The 19,079-nt window shown below is 40.3% G+C and overlaps 1 protein-coding gene and 1 pseudogene across 2 annotated transcripts; both read left to right on the top strand.

Moving 5' to 3' along the window:
• The first annotated feature begins 1,153 nt into the window (after positions 1-1,153).
• ZNF879 (zinc finger protein 879) lies at positions 1,154-17,156 on the top strand. 2 transcript variants are annotated; one of them, XM_061149666.1, is made up of 5 exons: positions 1,154-1,259; positions 2,302-2,368; positions 5,182-5,308; positions 5,761-5,856; positions 14,941-17,156. In XM_061149666.1, the coding sequence occupies exons 2-5, from the start codon at positions 2,336-2,338 to the stop codon at positions 16,386-16,388; spliced, it is 1,704 nt and encodes a 567-aa protein (XP_061005649.1). In that variant the 5' UTR covers positions 1,154-1,259; positions 2,302-2,335; the 3' UTR covers positions 16,389-17,156. The 2 variants fall into 2 exon arrangements, with proteins under 2 accessions (XP_061005649.1, XP_061005650.1); XM_061149667.1 differs by lacking the exon at positions 5,761-5,856.
• LOC133063057 (U2 spliceosomal RNA) lies at positions 6,468-6,581 on the top strand (annotated as a pseudogene).
• Positions 17,157-19,079: the final 1,923 nt, after the last annotated feature.

Raw genomic sequence — 19,079 nt, 5'->3', positions numbered from 1 at the left:
CCCTTGGACAGCAAGGAGATCCAACCAGTCCATCCTAAAGGAGATAATTCCTGGGTGTTCATTGGAAGGACTGATGCTGAAGCTGAAACTCCAATACTTGGGCCACCTCATGCGAAGAGTTGACTCATTGGAAAAGACCCTGATGCTGGGAGGGATTGGGGGCAGGAGGAGAAGGGGATGACAGAGGATGAGATGGCTGGGTGGCATCACTAACTCGATGGGCATGAGTTTGAGTAAACTCTGGGAGTTGGTGATGGACAGGGAGGCCTGGCATGCTGCGATTCATGGGGTCGCAGAGTTGGACACGAGTGAGTGACTGAACTGAACTGAATCCTAATGGGTAAAGTGCTAGCTCATTGTGATTTTGATTTACAATTCCCTAAGGTTAGCAATGTGTACTGTTGCACTTGACTGTTTTTGCTTTGAAATGATCTTTGTATCACTGTGATCCCAGATCTCTTTCTCATATTATTTTCCTGGTACATAATAATTCATCTCTTTATTTTCTCCCTTAAGGTGTCCTTTGGTTTTAGGCTTGGTGTTGTAAACTGTAATGGTGGATATTTTAAAAAGCATTCACTTGATATTTTTAGAATATGTATTATTTGGTATGTACAGTGCCAGATAATGAGGACGTAGTGGTAAAGAAGGGGGTTACTCTCAATATCGGAAAACAAGCTTTACAATTTAAATGAACTCTTTTAAAAGAAGTAATGAATGTCATGAAAAGAGCAATACTAGGTCTATGTTTTTGTTTTTACCCAATGTGTCAGTTAAAAATATATATATATACTTTATTATAGGTTACAAAATTTAGACAATTTAATTAAAAAATTCGTTAGATACTGTTTTCTCAACAACCAAGCAAAAGCAGCAGTAAGCAGCTAGTCTTCCACATTTTCTATTACATACTCACTTTTCTCATTGATTATCATTGTCATCATAATTTTAAATAAAACGGGTGCACGAAAGGACACGTGGTTACAGCAGAGGCTGAAAGAGGAGACTTCAGCGTCCTCTGGCTTTTGCAAGACTGCTTTCTCTAGCCTTCCCCTGCTTGGACCTTCTCGGACTCCGTAGAGGGCCGTGCCCTGGAGACGTCTGGGAAGTATAGTTCGAAAGGAAAAGCGCTATGGGTCTCCTGTACGCACGCGCAGTTTTGCCCGGTGGCCTGGCGGCGGCGACGCAAAACATCCGTACGCTATGTGGTTCTCTTACCTTCTGTAGGGCCCGCCGCTTCCCACGTCCGGCGAGCCCAGGTACAGACTGCCTTTGAGAAGTGGGCCCGGGGTGTTAGACTCCTACAGCAGGGAGCGGACAGAGGGTCAGCCACGGCGAGTCCCAGCTTCGGGCGTCCAAGCCCAGGCGGCCTTGGCAGGTGAACCCAGTCGGAAGAGGGGGCGTTGCCCCGGCAAGGCCCCTCGACGGACGGCGCGGCTCAGTCTGGGCCAGGCTTCCAGGAGCTGTGTCTCATTTCAGGATTCGTGAGCCCTGGGGTGGTTTTCAGCTTTTACCGTTTGTTGGTATTTTCCCCCTACAGTTGAAACTTAATGTTTATACGTTTTGCCAACCTTGTATTTTGGCATTGTTCTTCTAGGGTGAATCCTAAGTGACTTAACTGTTCCTTTTGTGTTTAATTTTGTCCACTTGCTAAGTTACCTCCCTTTTCTCTAAATTTTAAGTTCATTTCGAGCCAACGAAGGTATTTTTCGGAGTCTTGTACTTTTAGAAGGGTGGGGGTAGAGAAGGTGGATCGGTAATGTTTCCTTTTACAGTTAAGAAGGTTTGATAACTTTCTTCACAAAGGAAACACAACGTCCAAGAGGAAGAGAAGAGGACTAGTTTTTGGTTGGCTGTTTCTGAAAAGGACACCAATTCTTAAAATTACATTTGAAGAATTATTACAATCCTAATTACTATAGCTCAAGATACTTAAATGCAGATGTGAAGAATATTTGTCATTTCTCATTAGTTTAACGTCTCTGTGAGCCCGGTGTGACTACTGTTTACAGTGTTAATTTGTATCGGGTGGTTCTAATACCCTCATTTGATTCATCTTTATTCATAAATCATTGGCTGAAAGGTTGCAGGCTCAGTGACTGGAAGTCTGCTTACTGTGCACTCCTGGTTTTGGTGATCAAAGCACAGGTCCCCTCCAACTCAGAAATGCCGGGGTGTCCAGGGTTCCTCTGGTTTCTAAAGGGTGCTCAGCCTGTGAAGACTCTTAACCTGGTCTAACCCTAATGAGGAGGGGAGTGCAGGTAGAGTGGAAAGACCTCACAGTTTCTTTCTCCCTTTTAGGTGCCCTCCCTAAAAGCAGCAGCAGGAGGAAGAAATGGCCACAAGGTTGCTGCCAGCCCAGGCTCTGGTGAGTGAAGGCTGCTTTATTGAACTGCCTTCTGGGTTCAGAGGTTGGGAACATGCGTTATCTATTGTTGAGCTTTTCTAGGTAATGAAGTCCATTGAGGGACCAGAATTGAGGAACTCCAAAAAGACGGTGTTTCCCTTGCTGCAGGGCCAGCCTCTCTGTGAATTTTCCATTTAACCAGTTAGTGCTTGTTGACTTGGAAATGAATGGGCCCACAGCCCCCATGCCAGTGCCACGCCCAGAGCTTTGTGAAGGATCCAGGTTTGTTTTGCCCCATGGAGCGCAGAGACATAGGGGAGTCAAATCTTTCCCGTAACACTAGGAAATCAACTGAGAACTAATCTTCTACAGTAATACCTGATAAGGGGTCTAGGTGATTTTCTAAGAAGATCCTAGAAAAAAGACCTAATGGTCAGAGATGCTTCCTACTATTGTGCAGTTTTATACATATGAGCAGTGTTAGGCTCATATAGATGTTGAAAGGAAAAGAAGTTACAGTTTGGGCTGTGTTTTGGGGGAGGGGACAGATTCAGGGAAGTGAGACTTTCTTGAGGGAGAAGCATCTGGTTCACAGTGATTTCTTCCCTTCTTTGCCCTTTCACTTGGGGAACAATAATTAAAAGCATAATCTCTTTCCAATCCAGAAAAGCTTTCCACATCAGTAGAAGAGAAAGAAAACACTTTTCTTATTGAGTAAACATTACACCAGAATGTATTGTGTATCACTGGCAATCCACTAAAGAGATTGCAGAGACAGAAAGCTCACTTGTATATAGCTAAGTGCTATAACCCAGTTTTGCAGTTTGGAAATTTGTCAGATGACAAGTTAGGCCCATCTCCTCCTAGGAAATGGTGATGTTGGCACATTCAAAGAAATGGTTACCAGGTCTCTGAGGAAACAGTCCTGAATTGTGAGACTGGCTGATGATTTATTTAGCCATTAAAAAGACTTACATACGTTTGGTAAGGGAAATTTGGAAAGAAAATAAAGGATGCGGTTGGAGTCTTCTCACTTATTTCTAACAGCCTCTTATTTTTAATTTCCTTTTGCATTTACCAATCAAAGAACACCCTGGCCTTGTGACCACCTTTCTGGATTTTGGGGATAAAGTGTGGAAGTATTTTTACCTCTAGAAATGTGTCCTAAGAAAATAAGCTTTTTTGTGATGTGCAGGGACGCTCAATCCAGTATTTTTTAGGGTTACAAAAATGGAAATAACCTAAATACCCACCAGTAGATAGTTAAGTAAACCGTCTAATAATCTGTAAGTAATCTATACAGTGAGATACGTGGCAGCAAATAGTGGGATAAAGTTATCTGTAACATTTTATTTTTATTTAAATTTAGAGCCATATTATCATGTAAAAAGTCTGAAAGAACACACAAGAAGTTAACAAACCTTGTTTTTGATGGTAGGAAGTTAGATTAATGTTCCTTTTTCTTTTTTTGTCTGCACTGTGTGGCATGTAGGATCTTAGTTCCCTGACCAGGGATGGAACCCCTGCTCTCTGCAGTGGGAGCATAGAGTCTTAACCACTGGACTACCAGGGAAGTCCAACATTCCTTTTTCTTTTGCTTATTGATCATTCCTAATTTGCTTTAAAAAAAAAAAAAAGATTCTTAATAATAAAAGAAAGGGACCACCAGTTTAAAACAGGTGACTTGTGATGCACTGAAGCAGGAGATGTTCCCAAAGCCACATTCGTGTGTCTGATGTACCATGAGGCCAAACAAACCAAAACATCAGAGTTTGGAGTGGGAAAGGTTTATTGTAGGACCAAGCAAGAAGAACAGATGGCTTGTATGCAAAAAACTCAACTCCCTGATGGTTTTGAGGGAAAAGTTTTTTTAGGCAAAATTTGAGATAAGGGCTGCAGACTGTAAATTTCTTCTGACTGGTTGATAGTGAGGTAACAGGGCAGTGTTTCAGCGCTGGTGCACTCAGCCTTGAGTAACCATCCTCTACCTGGGTGGGGGCCTTAGTTCCCTTAGGAGAGCTCAAAGAACCATTCTTATGTATGTCCCTTGAGTGGGAACCAGGACCCTGCTTTTCGGCTGCTCTGTTGTTTCTTGACTGCTGGTCCTCTGTTGCTGCAGTCCCTCAATTCCCTCTTGAGTGACTGCTTGAATATGCCCCTGGGTATTCAGGAAGGTCTAGGAGGTTGAAGCCCTTTGCCTACAAAGGAGAAATGGAGAACATGGGAAGGCTTTATGTATACAGGAGGGCCCCTCAGGGCTCCTGCTCGGTTTCAGAGAGAAGTAGAACAAAGACTTCTGGGATGGGGAGAGAGAGTGCCAACTGCAGCCTTGTCACCTGGCTCTTCAAAGATTGTGCAGCCCACCATGCTGGGCCTGCTTCTGGGAAAGCCATGTCTGGGGCATTCTTGAAGCCCCCTTCACTGTGACTGGCAGTGTCCTTTCACCCGAGAGAGATGGCCCAAGGTGACCACAGAATCCACACACACCTGGAGGCTCCTTCTAAAACCCAGTTCTCACGTCTCACCTGTAAAATGAGTTTGGTCTAGATGATTGTACCTTTCTATGCCTAGAGTTCTGTGTTTCCATCAGTCTGATTTTATTCCACGACTTCAAGTGTTTTACCTTGTTTGGCTGCTGGATTTCGTGTTGCTGGGAGCACAGTGCCTCACTGACAGTAGGTAGATGACAGACATGTATGTGCTTAGTAAAGGAGGGGTGGTCAGGAAGTATTCAGCTTGAAATTGCTCAGAACCTAGAATGGTGACAGGGTTGCTGCTCAGCCATCCCACTGGGGGTATGGTCCTGGGTGAGCAGGAATGGGTTTCTGTTACAGGTGTCTGTGACATTCAGGGATGTGGCTGTGTTCTTCAGCCGGGACGAGTGGCTGTGCCTAGACTCCGCGCAGAGAACCTTGTACCAGGAGGTGATGCTGGAGAACTACAGCACCCTGTTCTCTCTGGGTAAGGCATTTCCTGGTGATGTAGAATCTGCTGGGGGAGCACCTTGGTGCCCTCTCCGAGGAGGACATTTGGAGGGCATGGCCAGGTTCAGCCCACAGGTGGACTCAGAAAGTAGCAGTTGCTGTTGCCCTCAGCTGCAGGGACAGGTCTCAGCTTGGCAGAGTTGGTGACGGGCATCCTTCTGTACTTCTCCTGTCTTCTGCGCCCTGAACTCTGTCCCCCTGGGTCTCACAAGAGGTTCCAGCCTAGAGGAATGCACAGCCAGAGCCCTGACTTCCTTCCTGAGACCACCACCTGGCCATCCTCTGAGAGCCCAGTTTCAAGCCCTTCTCAGAACAAATCTATTACTTTCAACTGTCCCTTTGCCCCAGACTCTGGGGCTGGATCTGAGTGAGTGACTGGCCACTCATGTCTTGCACCATGGATTCATTCTCTTTCTTGCTCATGAACAGGGATTCTGTTTTCCAAACCAAAAGTTATCCTCCAGTTAGAACAAGGGGAAGACCCCTGGATGGTGGAAAATGGAGTTTCTCAAAGCACATATCTAGGTGAGTGACAGTAATCGGGAAATGGGCATCGCATTTCTGAGCTTCTTCGGCTTTGCTGATCAGTAAGGAGGAGACACTGACCATGCTTGGGAGATACTGACCAAGACCCTCCTTGATGTGTCAAGATAGGTGGGAAATGCTGGCAAGGATATATCTTCACTCAGCCTTTTTGAATACTTGGTATAGGAGGTTCAGAGAGTTGAATTCTTCCAATATGAGTTGCACTTTGTCATATATCCTTTGTAATTTAAATGCAGAGCATGTAATGTGTAAAGGTTTGTGATTCATATCTTCTCCCTTTTTTTTCTTTTACTGGATTGATTATTTTCTTAAATTATTTTCTTTTTATGATTTGAACAAACCTTTTATCACTACAATGCATTCCTCATTGTCCCATCTTGGGTTTTTGCTTTGACTTATCTGCAACTTTTTACACATGGTTTAGCTAAAAAACCAAAATGATGCATGTATATTTATGTACTAGCAAGAGAGAGACAGCAAGGTTAGCAAAATGGTAACAGTTATTAAATTTAGGCAGAAGGTTTTCAGATATTAAACATAGCTTTCTCCTCATTCTTTTGGTGTGAAACAATTTTAAAATAACATGTTCTATCACTTCGCGGCCTTTTGGCTCAGATCAAGTGTAGTATCTGTTCTTAACAGTTTAAAATAGTATGTTCCAGACCCTGGCTGCTAGAATGTATCTCTCAATCTCTAAAATCCCTGTGGGTTGCTGAATCATAAGGTCTTGCTTCTGTTCCACTTTGAATTTTGTCTTTGTTTCTGACACCAGAGGATGACTAACTCTTTTGAGTTTTGCTCCTTGTCCGGAATTTATTTATTCTGATGGCAAAAGACAGGCTTTCTGTGTCAGTTCAGTCTTGTGTTTCTATTTATGAGTTCTGTCTTGAGATTTTTGCCTTTGGTTTGACTAGAGTGTTTCCTGACTAATGTTTCAGAAAGGTTCATGTATACTGTATTTGTGCATGTCTAATATCAATTCTTTTCCCTCTCCTGTGGGAATTATGTTTAGTATCCAGAATTCTGGCATCAGTTTTTATTTCCTAGAAATTGTTCAACCTTTGTTCCACTGTTTTGGGGCACTGAGTATTGTTGACTATAAGTCCTCTCTTTCCCCCACCACCTCTGTTTCCATTTAGAAAACCCTTTTCTCCTTTTTTATTTTTTGATATCCTTTTCATTTTTGAAATTCACAAGTTTCATTAAGTTATATCAAGGAAGTTTGGTTTTTTGGTTATTCAGCATTTATGGGGCCCGTTGCTTTGAAGACCCAAGTCTTTTTTCATTTCAGTGATTTTTTTCTGTACCACATACTGACATATATTCTGCCATATTCCATGGATGGATGGAGGTATCTGACTATAAGAATAACAATATGAAACAGAAATTCAATCAGCTGTCAGATATAAATATATCTGTTGGATGAGTTTCAAATTTGGTTGTGAGCTTTCTGATTGGCAAAGAAATTATTAATTTTAAATTGACTATATTCTTTTGTAAGATTTAAAAAATTAATTATTTTTAATTTATTTGAAGTGTGCATGGTATTGTTAAAAAGTGAGAAACAGAAAAACAAAAGAAAAGATTGATTTGAAATTTTACCAACCATACAGAGTCATTGTTAATACTTTACTATTCTTTCAAACTATGAATATTTGAGTGTGTTTATGTATGAGAAAGACACACACACAGAGAAACAGATTGATTGTACATATTGTTCTTGAGCTTGTTTTTAATTATAAATCTTCAATTATTTAGGCTTCATTGAATAGAGATCTACCTCCTTGAAAGAACTCTAGTGTATTGTTAAGCCATATTTTATTAAACAATCTTCCTTTTGGAAATTTTAGTTTCCCATTTTTCCCTCTTAATATTGCTATCATTGCTGTCATGGCTATGGGATATAAAAGTAAAAAAAAGGGGGAAAGTTCCAAAGACACAAGTCAGTCAGTTCAGTCGCTCAGTCGTGTCCAACTCTTTGCGACCTCATGAACCGCAGCATGCCAGGCCTCCCTGTCCATCACCAAATCCAGGAGTCCACCCAAAGCCATGTCCATCGAGTCAGTGATTCCATCCAACCATCTTGTCCTCTGTCGTCCCCTTCTCCTCCTGCCCTCCATCTTTCCCAGCATCAGGATCTTTTCCAGTGAGTCAGCTCTTCGCATCAGGTGGCCAAACATAGGAGTTTCAGCTTCAACATCAGTCCTTCCAATGAACACCCAGGACTGATCTCCTTTAGGATGGACTGGTTGGATCTCCTTGCAGTCCAAGGGACTCTCAAGAGTCTCCTCCAACACCACAGTTCAAAAGCATCAATTTTTCGGCTCTCAGCTTTCTTTATAGTCAAACTGTCACAACCATACATGACTACTGGAAAAACCATAGCCTTGACTAGATGGACCTTTGTTGACAGAGTAATGTCTCTGCTTTCTAATGTGCTGTCTAGGTTGGTCATAACTTATCTTGCAAGGAGTAAGCGTCTTTTAATTTCCTGGCTGCAATCACCATCTGCAGTGATTTTGGAGCCCCCCAAAATAGTCAACCACTGTTTCCACTGTTTCCCCATCTATTTGCCATGATGTAATGGGACCAGATGCCATGGTCTTAGTTTTCTGAATGTTGAGCTTTAAGCCAACTTTTTCACTCTCCCCTTTCACTTTCATCAAGAGGCTCTTTGGTTCTTCTTCAATTTCTGCCATAAGGGTGGTGCCATCTGTGTTTTTGATATTTCTCCTGGCAATCTTGATTCCAGCTGTGCTTCTTCCAGCCCAGTGTTTCTCATGATGTACTCTGCATATAAGTTAAATAAGTAGGGTAACAATATACAGCCTTGATGTACTCCTTTTCCTATTTGGAACCAGTCTGTTGTTCCATGTCCAGTTCTAACTGTTGCTTCCTGACCTGCATCCAGGTTTCTCAAGAGGCAGGTCAGGTGGTCTGGTATTCCCATCTCTTTCAGAATTTTCCAGTTTGTTGTTATCCACAGAGTCAAAGGCTTTGGCATAGTCAATAAAGCAGAAATAGATGTTTTTCTGGAACTCTTGCTTTTTCGATGATCCAGCAGATGTTGGCAATTTGATCTCTGGTTCCTCTGCCTTTTCTAAATCCAGCTTGAACATCTGGAAGTTCATGGTTCACGTATTGCTGAAGACTGGCTTGGAGAATTTGGTGTATTACTTTACCAGCATGTGAGATAAGTGCAATTGTGCGGTAGTTTGAGCATTCTTTGGCATTGCCTTTCTTTGGGATTGTAATGAAAACTGACCTTTCCCAGTCCTGTGGCCACTGCTGAGTTTTCCAAATTTGCTGACATATTGAATGCAGCACTTTCACAGCATCATCTTTCAGGATTTGAAATAGCTCAACTGGAATTCCATCACCTCCACTAGCTTTGTTCTTCATGATGTTTCCTAAGGCTCACTTGACTTCACACTGTAGGATGTCTGGCTCTAGGTGAATGATCACACCATCATGATTATCTGGGTCGTGAAGATCTTTTTTGTATAGTTCTTCTGTGTATTCTTGTCATCTCTTAATATTTTCTACTTCTGTTAGGTCCATACCATTTCTGTCCTGTATTGAGCCCATCTTTGCATGAAATGTTCCCTTGGTATCTCTAATTTTCTTGAAGAGATCTCTAGTCTTTCCCATTTCTGTTGTTTTCCTCTATTTCTTTGCATTGATCACTGAGGAAGGCTTTCTTGTCTCTCCTTGCTATTCTTTGGAACTCTGCATTCAAATGGGTATATCTTTCCTTTTCTCCTTTGCTTTTCACTTCTCTTCTTTTCATAGCTATTTGTAAGGCCTCCTCAGATTGCCATCTTGCTTTTCTGCATTTCTTTTTCTTGGGGATGGTCTTGATCCCTGTCTTCTGTACAATGTCATGAACCTTCATCCATAGTTCACCAGGCACTCTTATCAGATCTAGTCCCTTAAATCTATTTCTCACTTCCACTGTATATTCATAAGGGATTTGATTTAGGTCATACCTGAATGGTCTAGTGGTTTTCCCTACTTTCTTCAATTTCAGTCTGAATTTGGCAATAAGGAGTTCATGATATGAGCCACAGTCAGCTCGTGGTGTTGTTTTTGATGACTCTATAGAGTTTCTCCATCTTTGGCTGCAAAGAATATAATCAATCTGATTTCAGTGCTGACCATTTGGTGATGTCCATGTGTAGAGTCTTCTCGTGTTGTTGGAAGAGGGTGTTTGCTATGACCAGTGCGTTCTCTTGGCAAAACTCTGTTAGCCTTTGCTCTGCTTCATTCTGTACTCCAAGGCCAAATTTGCCTGTTACTCCAGGTGTTTCTTGATCCTACTTTTGCATTCCAGTCCCCTGTAATGAAAAAGACAACTTTTTGGGGTGTTAGTTCTAAAAGGTCTTGTAGTTCTTCATAGAACTGTTCAACTTCAGCTTCTTCAGCGTTACTGGTCAGGGCATAGGCTTGGATTACCATGATATTGAATGGTTTGCCTTGGAAACGAACAGAGATCATTCTGTCGTTTTTGAGATTACATCCAAGTACTGCATTTTGGACTCTTTTGTTGACTATGAAGGCTGCTCCATTTCTTCTAAGGGGTTCCTGCCCACAGTAGTAGATATAATGGTCATCTGAGTTAAATTCACCCATTCCAGTCCATCTTAGTTCGCTGATTTCCTAGAATGTCGACATTCACTCTTGCCACCTCCTGTTTGACCACTTCCAATTTGCCTTGATTCATGGACCTAACATTCCAGGTTCCTATGCGATATTGCTCTTTACAGCATCGGACCTTGCTTCTATCACCAGTCACATCCACAACTGGGTGTTGTTTTTGCTTTGGCTCCATCCCTTCATTCTTTCTGGAGTTATTTCTCTGTTGATCTCCAGTAGCATGACCTGGGGAGTTCATCTTTCAGTGTCCTTTTTGCCTTTTCATATTGTTCATGGGGTTCTCAAGGCAAGAGTTATGATTAAAAAGATTTATTGAAAAACTACTCAGCTTCATTATAAATCAAAGAAATTCAAAGTAAAGCAATATCATTTTTCCCTTTAATAGGGAATATTACAAAAGGTTAAGAAATATACATCCAATGTTTTGCTACTGTTCTGAGCAGTCAGCAGTATCTTTCGTGGGATTTTGATTTGAAGTATTTCTGACTTTATTCACATAAATCCCAGGCTTAAGAATTTTTCTTAAGAAAATAATTCCATAATTGTGCAGAGTTGCAAAGATAGTATAAAGGAATATTTGCTTTAACATGAGGCATTACTTGGAGTAAAGTAAGCTAAATGACTTAGAAGGGGATTTATTAAATGTGACATATTCATGTACTGGAACATTCTGTAGCCATCAGAATGATATCAGCCTGCTGTCATTCACATGGAGAGAAGTTCATGATTTTTCCCCCAAACTTTAAAGGTTTTATTTTGTGTTGGTATATAACCAGTTAACAATTTGTGGTGGTTTCAGGTGAACAGGGAAGGGACCCAGCCGTAAGTACACATGCATCCTTTCTCCCCCAGACTCCTCTCCCATCCAGGCTGGCACTCAATGTTAAACAGAGGTCCGTGTACTATAGGTCCTTGCTGGATATCCACTTTGAATATAGCAGTGTGTATGTGACCTTCCCAAAGTCCCTCACTCTCCCTTCCCACTGGCAGCCATAAGTTCCTTTTTCTAAGTCTGTGAGTCTCTATGTTTTGTATGTAAATTCATTTGTTTCATTTCTTTTTAGATTCCACATGTAAGGGATGTCATATGATATTTCTTTCTCTGACTTAACTTCACTCAGTATGACACTGTAGGTCTGTCCACATTGCTGCAGATGGCATGATTTCATTCTTTTTAATGGCTGAGTAATATTTTATTGTATATATGTACCACACAATTTTTTTTAAGTGAAGTGGTGCAGGGAGGTTAGTTTCAACCCATTTTAATTTTTTAAGTAAAAGTGTTTTCTTTATATATAGAAAAATTCTGGTGAGCTAAATTCCACATTTAGCAGTGATTGATTTTATTTGCATGATATGTTTATGGGTGAACTATATTTTTGTTTAAATAGTTTTCTGGAGTTTCTTATTTTTTCTTAATGATTATACATTTCTTTTTTAGTTAAGAATATTAAATATTAAAGCTCTATTATAAAATACATTCATTGCTTTTGAATCAGTAACCCCATTCTTAAATAGTATTCTAAATGATAAAAATGGTAGACAGAAAATCATTTTCAAAAATGGACTCTCCCAGTGTTCCCTGTATCACTATATGGCCCACATCTCCATTGGATTCCCCAAGCTAGAGTGTCAGTTACTCAGTTGTGTTTGACTCTTTGCGACCCCTTGGACTTTAACCCACCAGCCTCTTCTGTTAATGGAATCCTCCAGGCAAGAATAGTGGAGTGGGTAACCATTCCCTTCTCCAGGGGATGTTTCTGACCCAGGGATTGAACCCAAGTCTCTTGCATTGCAGGCAGAGTCTTTAGCATCTGAGCCACCAGGGAAACCCCAAGCCAAAAGCTAGGCATTATTATTATTGAGTCCTCTTGCTTATTCTGTACTCCCTTTTCACAGGTGAACATACCTGTCATTTCTGCTTTTAAAATACTCCAGTGTGCCTACTTCTGTTTCCATATCAGTGCAAACTGCCATAACCTTCATCCAGGAAGACTGTCTCAGCCTCCTAATTGGCAGCCCTGTACCTGTCTTTGTTTTATTTTCCTCTGTCCCCAATTACAGCCCATTTGTCACACAACTCCATAGGTTTCCTTTTTAAACAGAACTATTATGTTCCTCCAACCCCCCAGTGATCCTTAGAAGAAATTCCAAACACTGCCCTATATTTTATAAGACCTTGCATGATATGACCCCCTGCCCATCTCATTTTTCCTCTTGTAGCATTCTCCCCCGTTTGCCTCTTGCTTATTTGGCCACACTGGTTCTTTATGGTCTGCAAACACACAGAGCTTATTCCTGCCTTATAGCCTTTGTAATTGCTCTTCTTACCCAATTGTTACATGGACAACTCTATGTTATTTAAATCTTTAATTTTATTTCCTCATCATAGTTTGAAATATCAGGTTGTACACATCACCTTGTTTTTGTTTATTTTCTCACAGTTGTCATCACTCCCAGTACTTTATTTAGTTACTTGATCATTGTCAGTATTGGCTACTAGAATGTAAACCTTGTGAAAAAATGGGACTCTTATCTGGCATGTTCTCTATAATCCTGAGTCTTGACCTTTGTGTGGTACATAGTGGATACTAAGTAGATACTGTCAGTGAAATGTATTACATTATTCATAGCACTCAAGGGAATCCGGAAACTTCACTAGCTGAGGCTGTGTTTCAGAGAGACTTTTAGAGTCTGTGCTTCTTCCACTTGTTTATAGCCCCTCTGCAGTTTTCTCTTGGTTTTGGCTTTAGTGCACTGGTGGCTGACCTGAAAGATGAAGCTGAATAATATACAACCTGCTGTACACAGAAATACTATATACCCTGCTGACCTCTGCTTTGTTACTAAATCAGGCCTGGTTCCTTTATTGGAAGAGCTGCCCTCTCAGTTCCTCAGCCCACCCACATATAGTTTTCTTCAGACATTTTCCCACCCAGGTAGATCTTACATTCTGCTTCTTTCTCTTGCTTTTATTTTTTTCACCCTTTTCTCAGTTCAGTTCAGTTGCTCAGTCATGTCCGACTCATTGTGACCCCATGGACTGCAGCACGCCAGGTTTCCCTGTCCATCACCAAGTCCTGGAGGTTACTCAGATTCATGTCCATCAAGTTGGTGATGCCATCCAACCATCTCGTCCTGTGCCATCCCCTTCTCCTCCTGCCTTTAATCTTTCCCAGCTTCAGGGTCTTTTCCAGTGAGTCAGTTCTTCACATCAGTTGGCCAAAATATTGGAGTTTCAGCTTCAGTATCAGTCCTTCCAATGAATATTCAAGACTGATTTCCTTTAGGATGGACTGGTTGGATCTCCTTGCTGTCCAAGGGACTCGCAAGAGTCTTCTCCAACACCACAGTTCAAAAGCATCAAATCTTTGGTGCTCAGCTTTCTTTATGGTCCAACTCTCACATCCATACATGACTATTGGAAAAACCGTAGCTTTGACTAGATGGGCATTTGTCAGCAAAGAGATGTCTCTGCTTTTTAATACACTGTCTAGGTTTGTCATAGCTTTTTTTCCAGGGAGCAAGCATCTTTTCATTTCATGGCTGCAGTCACCATCTGCAGTGATTTTGGAGCCCAAGAAAATAAAGTCTGTCACTGTTTCCTTTGGTTCCCTGTCTATTTGCCATGAAGTGATAGGACTGGATGCCATAATCTTAGTTTATTGAATATTGAGTTTTAAGCCAGCTTTATTACTCTCCTCTTTCAGTTTCATCAAGAGGCCCTTTAGTTCCTCTGCCTTCTGCCATAAGGGTGGTGTCATCTGCATAGCTGAGGTTATTGATATTTCTCCCAGCAATCTTGATTCCAGCTTGTGCTTCATCCAGCCCAGCATTTTGCTTAATGTACTCTGCATATAAGTTAAATAAGCAGGGTGACAGTATACAACCTTGATGTACTCCTTTCCCGATTTGGAACCAGTCTCTTGTTGCATGTTCATTTCTAACTGTTGCTTTTTGACCTGCATACAGATTTCTCAGGAGGCAGGTAAGGTGGTCTGGTACTCCCATCTTTTTAAGAATTTTCCATAGTCTATCGTGATCCACACAGTCAAAGGCTTTGACATCGTCAATAAAGCAAAGTAGATGTTTTTCTGAAATTCTCATGCTTTTTCTATGATCCAGCAGATGTTGCCAATTTGACCTCTGGTTCCTCTGCCTTTTCTAAATCCAGCTTGAATATCTGAAAGTTCTTGGTTCATGTACTGTTGAAGCTAACTTGGAGAATTTTGAGCATTACTTTGCTAGCGTGTGAAATGAGTGCAGTTGTGCAGTAGTTTGAACATTCTTTGGCATTGCCTTTTCTAAGGACTCCATAAATATATTTGTTAGCCGTCCTTGTGTATTTTGTTGTTATTTTCCTTTATTCTCAGTGCAAAAGAGACTTACATGTTTCTTTTATTTTAGGATGGGAGAGCTTGTTTGAAACCAGAGTTTCTGAAGAAGAAAATCAGGAAGTAATGAATCAACTCTTAGGTGATGTTCATTTTGACTTTAAGTTGGGAAAAATCTACATAAACGAGGAAACCCTAGAGAATCAACAAGGCAAAGAGAACAGACCTTTGAGGGAAATTTTAGTTACCATCAAGAAAACATGCATGAAGGACAAGAGCTTTATAGGTATTGACCTTGGGAAAAATCTTGATCTAAAATTATCACTTATTAGAAAACCCAGAATTGTTTCCAGAGGAAGGAAACCTTGTTCACAGCAGTATTCAATTCTATTTAAACAGCTGGGAATCAGCACAGTGCGTAAGTGTTACAAGTGTAATATCTGTGGGAAAATCTTCCTCCACAGTTCTTCCCTGAGTAAACATCAGAGAATCCATACTGGAGAGAAGCTCTATAAATGTAAGGAATGTAGGAAAGCTTTTAGCCAAAGCTCATCTCTAACTCAGCACCTGAGAGTTCATACTGGAGAGAAGCCTTATATATGTAGTGAATGTGGAAAAGCCTTCAGTTTCACTACATCTCTCATTGGACATCAGAGAATGCATACTGGAGAGAGACCCTATAAATGTAATGAATGTGGAAAAACATTTAAAGGTAGTTCATCCCTTAATAATCACCAGCGAATTCATACTGGAGAAAAGCCCTATAAGTGTAATGAATGTGGGAGAACCTTTAGCCAGTGCTCATCTCTTATTCAGCATCATAGAATTCATACTGGAGAGAAACCATATGAATGTAGTCAGTGTGGGAAAGCCTTTACTTCAATATCACGACTAAGTAGACACCACAGAATTCATACTGGAGAGAAACCTTTTAATTGTAATGAGTGTGGAAAGGTGTTTAGTTACCACTCAGCCCTTATTATACATCAGAGAATTCACACTGGTGAGAAACCTTATGCCTGTAAAGAATGTGGGAAAGCCTTCAGCCAAAGCTCAGCTCTTATACAACATCAAAGAATTCATACTGGAGAAAAACCCTACAAATGTAATGAATGTGGGAAAGCTTTCTCCTGGATTTCACGGCTTAATATACACAACAGAATCCATACTGGAGAGAAACCATATAATTGTAAGGAATGTGGAAAGGCTTTCAGTTCCCACTCAGCAGTTAATACTCATCGAAAAATCCATACTGGAGAGAAACCTTATAAATGTAATGACTGTGAAAAAGCTTTCAACCAAAGCTCAGCCCTCATTCAGCACCAGAGAATTCATACTGGAGAGAAACCATATAATTGTAAAGTATGTGGCAAAGCCTTTAGACAAAGTTCATCCCTTATGACACATATGAGAATTCATACAGGGGAAAAGCCCTATAAATGTAAAGAATGTGGGAAAGCTTTCAGTCAGAGCTCATCTCTTACAAATCATCAGAGGACTCATACTGGAGAAAAACTCTAAGTTAAATGCATGGGGAAAAACCTTCCAACTGAAGTTCATTTCATACAAAATATCTAAGAATTCATTCTGGGGAGAAAATCATGAGGAGTAGTTAATTGTGCATTAAACTTCAGGATTTAGACCTTGCCAAACATCAGAGACTTATGATGCAGGGTAACCTTAGAAATATTAGGAAAGCTTCTATTAAATGTTTCTTCATACATTCTTAACTTATTACTGACTATAAAATAGAAAATTTATCAGATCAAAGGGTTAGTATTTTATTTTTTTTCTGGTGAAATGTGGTAACAGCCACCAGCTTTCACAGGCATCACTGGGAAGCTTGTTGATTAATGGAAAAGTGCAGCCATAAAATCCAGATTTGGATTAGTCTAAGATTGTGTATTTTTGAAACGGCATTTGAGTTTCAAAGCCAGTTGTACTAAGAAAAATGTATTAGAGATGAAATGTAAGCAGATGATCTGGAACTACCTCACTGTCAGTAAAATTTGTTTTTGTAAGAATTTAACAGTAACTTCTGTACTTGGTGGTCTTTAAATCTTTTGAGTTATTTCTCCCATGCTTCCTAAGCTATTCACTTGAAAAATCACTCTGTAAACTGGTTTAAGTTCTGGGAGCGTTCTCCCTGACTACTTGTTCCAAATTCTGAATCAGATTTAAAGTCACTTTATTTCAAATCACAAAGTACATGATATTTCACTTGTTTTTGTCATAAATTGATTACCAATGTTGTATTACATTGAGAATTAAAGATAATTTAGACAACTACTTCTTTTGCAAGTTGATTTACTGATCAGAGTTGTTAAAAATTATGTTGCAATATAAGCATAGGGAGCATGACTCTTGACCGCCAGGCTGTGTGCCTGCTGCCTTGTGTTCTCTGGTTACCAGCCACCAGGAACACCCAGGAACACATGGAACTCTGGCTGTCCTCCTGTTAGGTCAAGTGAACAAGGTAGTTTTCACACTTATATTTTACTTTCACCTCCATCAGGTGGTGTTCACTCCCTTCCACACTCTGAGGACCACTAGACAAAAGTTGAGACTCTTAAGTTCAGATGCTTTTTCCTCCAAAAAATGGACTGTGTCCTTTAACAAGTTATTGATCCCAGAAACCATTTCTACAATATGAACAGTAATTTGAACAAGATAAAAACAAATCATACTAATTTTGTTGAGCTTCACAGAGGCTAACATCTAGTTTTGCCAATTTTATCAGGAGTAGGCAAGCACTTAAGGACAGGAATACTCATTTCATTGAAAAAAATGGTTAGTTTTTTTCTATTTGCCAAGTTGCTTTTAAAAAAAAAAAACTTCAAAAGGGTTAGGAGTGGAGATTGAGTAAAGCAAAAAATAGTGAATTCAACTTTGCCTCTTGGGACTAATCAGTCTCATTGTTTCAGACTTGTGAGGAAAAAACTCTTCAGGGTCATTTAGTATTCTACTCACAATATCTCTTTTCATACAACCATTCTTTTAAATTCTCTGATTACCTAAGGGAGTTCCTAGGAAGTACATAACTTTCCTAGGAAAGATAGAGCTTCTTAGTTTGGAGTGCTGTACCAGAATACCAGAGACTGGATAGCTTATAAACAATGGAAATTTATTTCTCACAGTTATGGCTGGGAAGTCTAAAATCAGGGCATCAACATGATTTGTGTTGTGGTTAAAACCCCCTTCCTGACTCATTTCTGGTGCCTTCTCACCATGTCGTCATGGTGAGGGATTTCTCAGGGGCCTCTTTTTTTAAGGGCACTGATCTATGCATGAGGAAGGTAGCATAGATACCTCACAAGGCTCCACCTCCTAATAACATCACCTTTGGGGTTGAATTTCAACATGTATTTTGAGGGGGCACAAAGATTCGGACCATAGCATTCCACAGGTATCAATGTCCTAAAATCATCAAAAAGTTAAATAAAATCACACAAAATATGAAGCCTAGTTATTTTTAAGGCAAGGCCTATCAAACTTGCAGGTAACATTGTTTATGTCTTTAGCAGGATCCTTCAGAGGGGATAATCTGTAAGCTTGATGATTCTAATATAACCCAGTACCAAAATCAGGCAAGGGAAATACAAGAAAGATTGCAGTCCAGTATCATCCATCAACATGTAAAAATCCTAAACAAAGCATAAGCAGATGGAGCCCAAAAGTACCTAGACATAGTACTAGTTTTACTGATAAGTACAGGTTATTCATGGAGGTGCATGGGTTGTCTTAACATTAGGAAGCTTACAGATGCTATGTGCCATCTTAATATTAACAGAAATCCATAGGTTCGTCTCAATAGATGCAGAAAAAACCAAAATTCTCAGCACCTACTCATGATTAAAAACTAACCAAGCAGCAGTAGGAAGGAAGTTTATAACTGGATAAAAAGGTATTTACCAAAAAACGTGCTGAAAAAAAAGGGTAAAAGATTAGAAGTATTCATGACATGACAAGTATGGGGAAAGAACAGATTATGCAATAATGGTTCTAAGAAGCAGAAGTGGTTCATCCACATGGAAAAGAACTGGATGCCTACTCTCACCATATCAAGAGTTACATGCAAGGCAAAACTGGCTTTTGGAAGAATATGTAAGCAATAACTTTATGATCACAAGATAAGGATTTTTTAAACAGAATACAAATAAGCTTTATAAAATGTTTATAATATTTGCTCACATTGAAAAAAAAATTTGCTCA

The sequence above is a fragment of the Dama dama genome, chromosome 9 (genome assembly GCF_033118175.1).
Source record: "Dama dama isolate Ldn47 chromosome 9, ASM3311817v1, whole genome shotgun sequence".
Taxonomy (NCBI): domain Eukaryota; kingdom Metazoa; phylum Chordata; class Mammalia; order Artiodactyla; family Cervidae; genus Dama; species Dama dama.
Note: the sequence above shows the minus strand (reverse complement) of the source record. Positions and strands in the feature narration are given on the sequence as shown.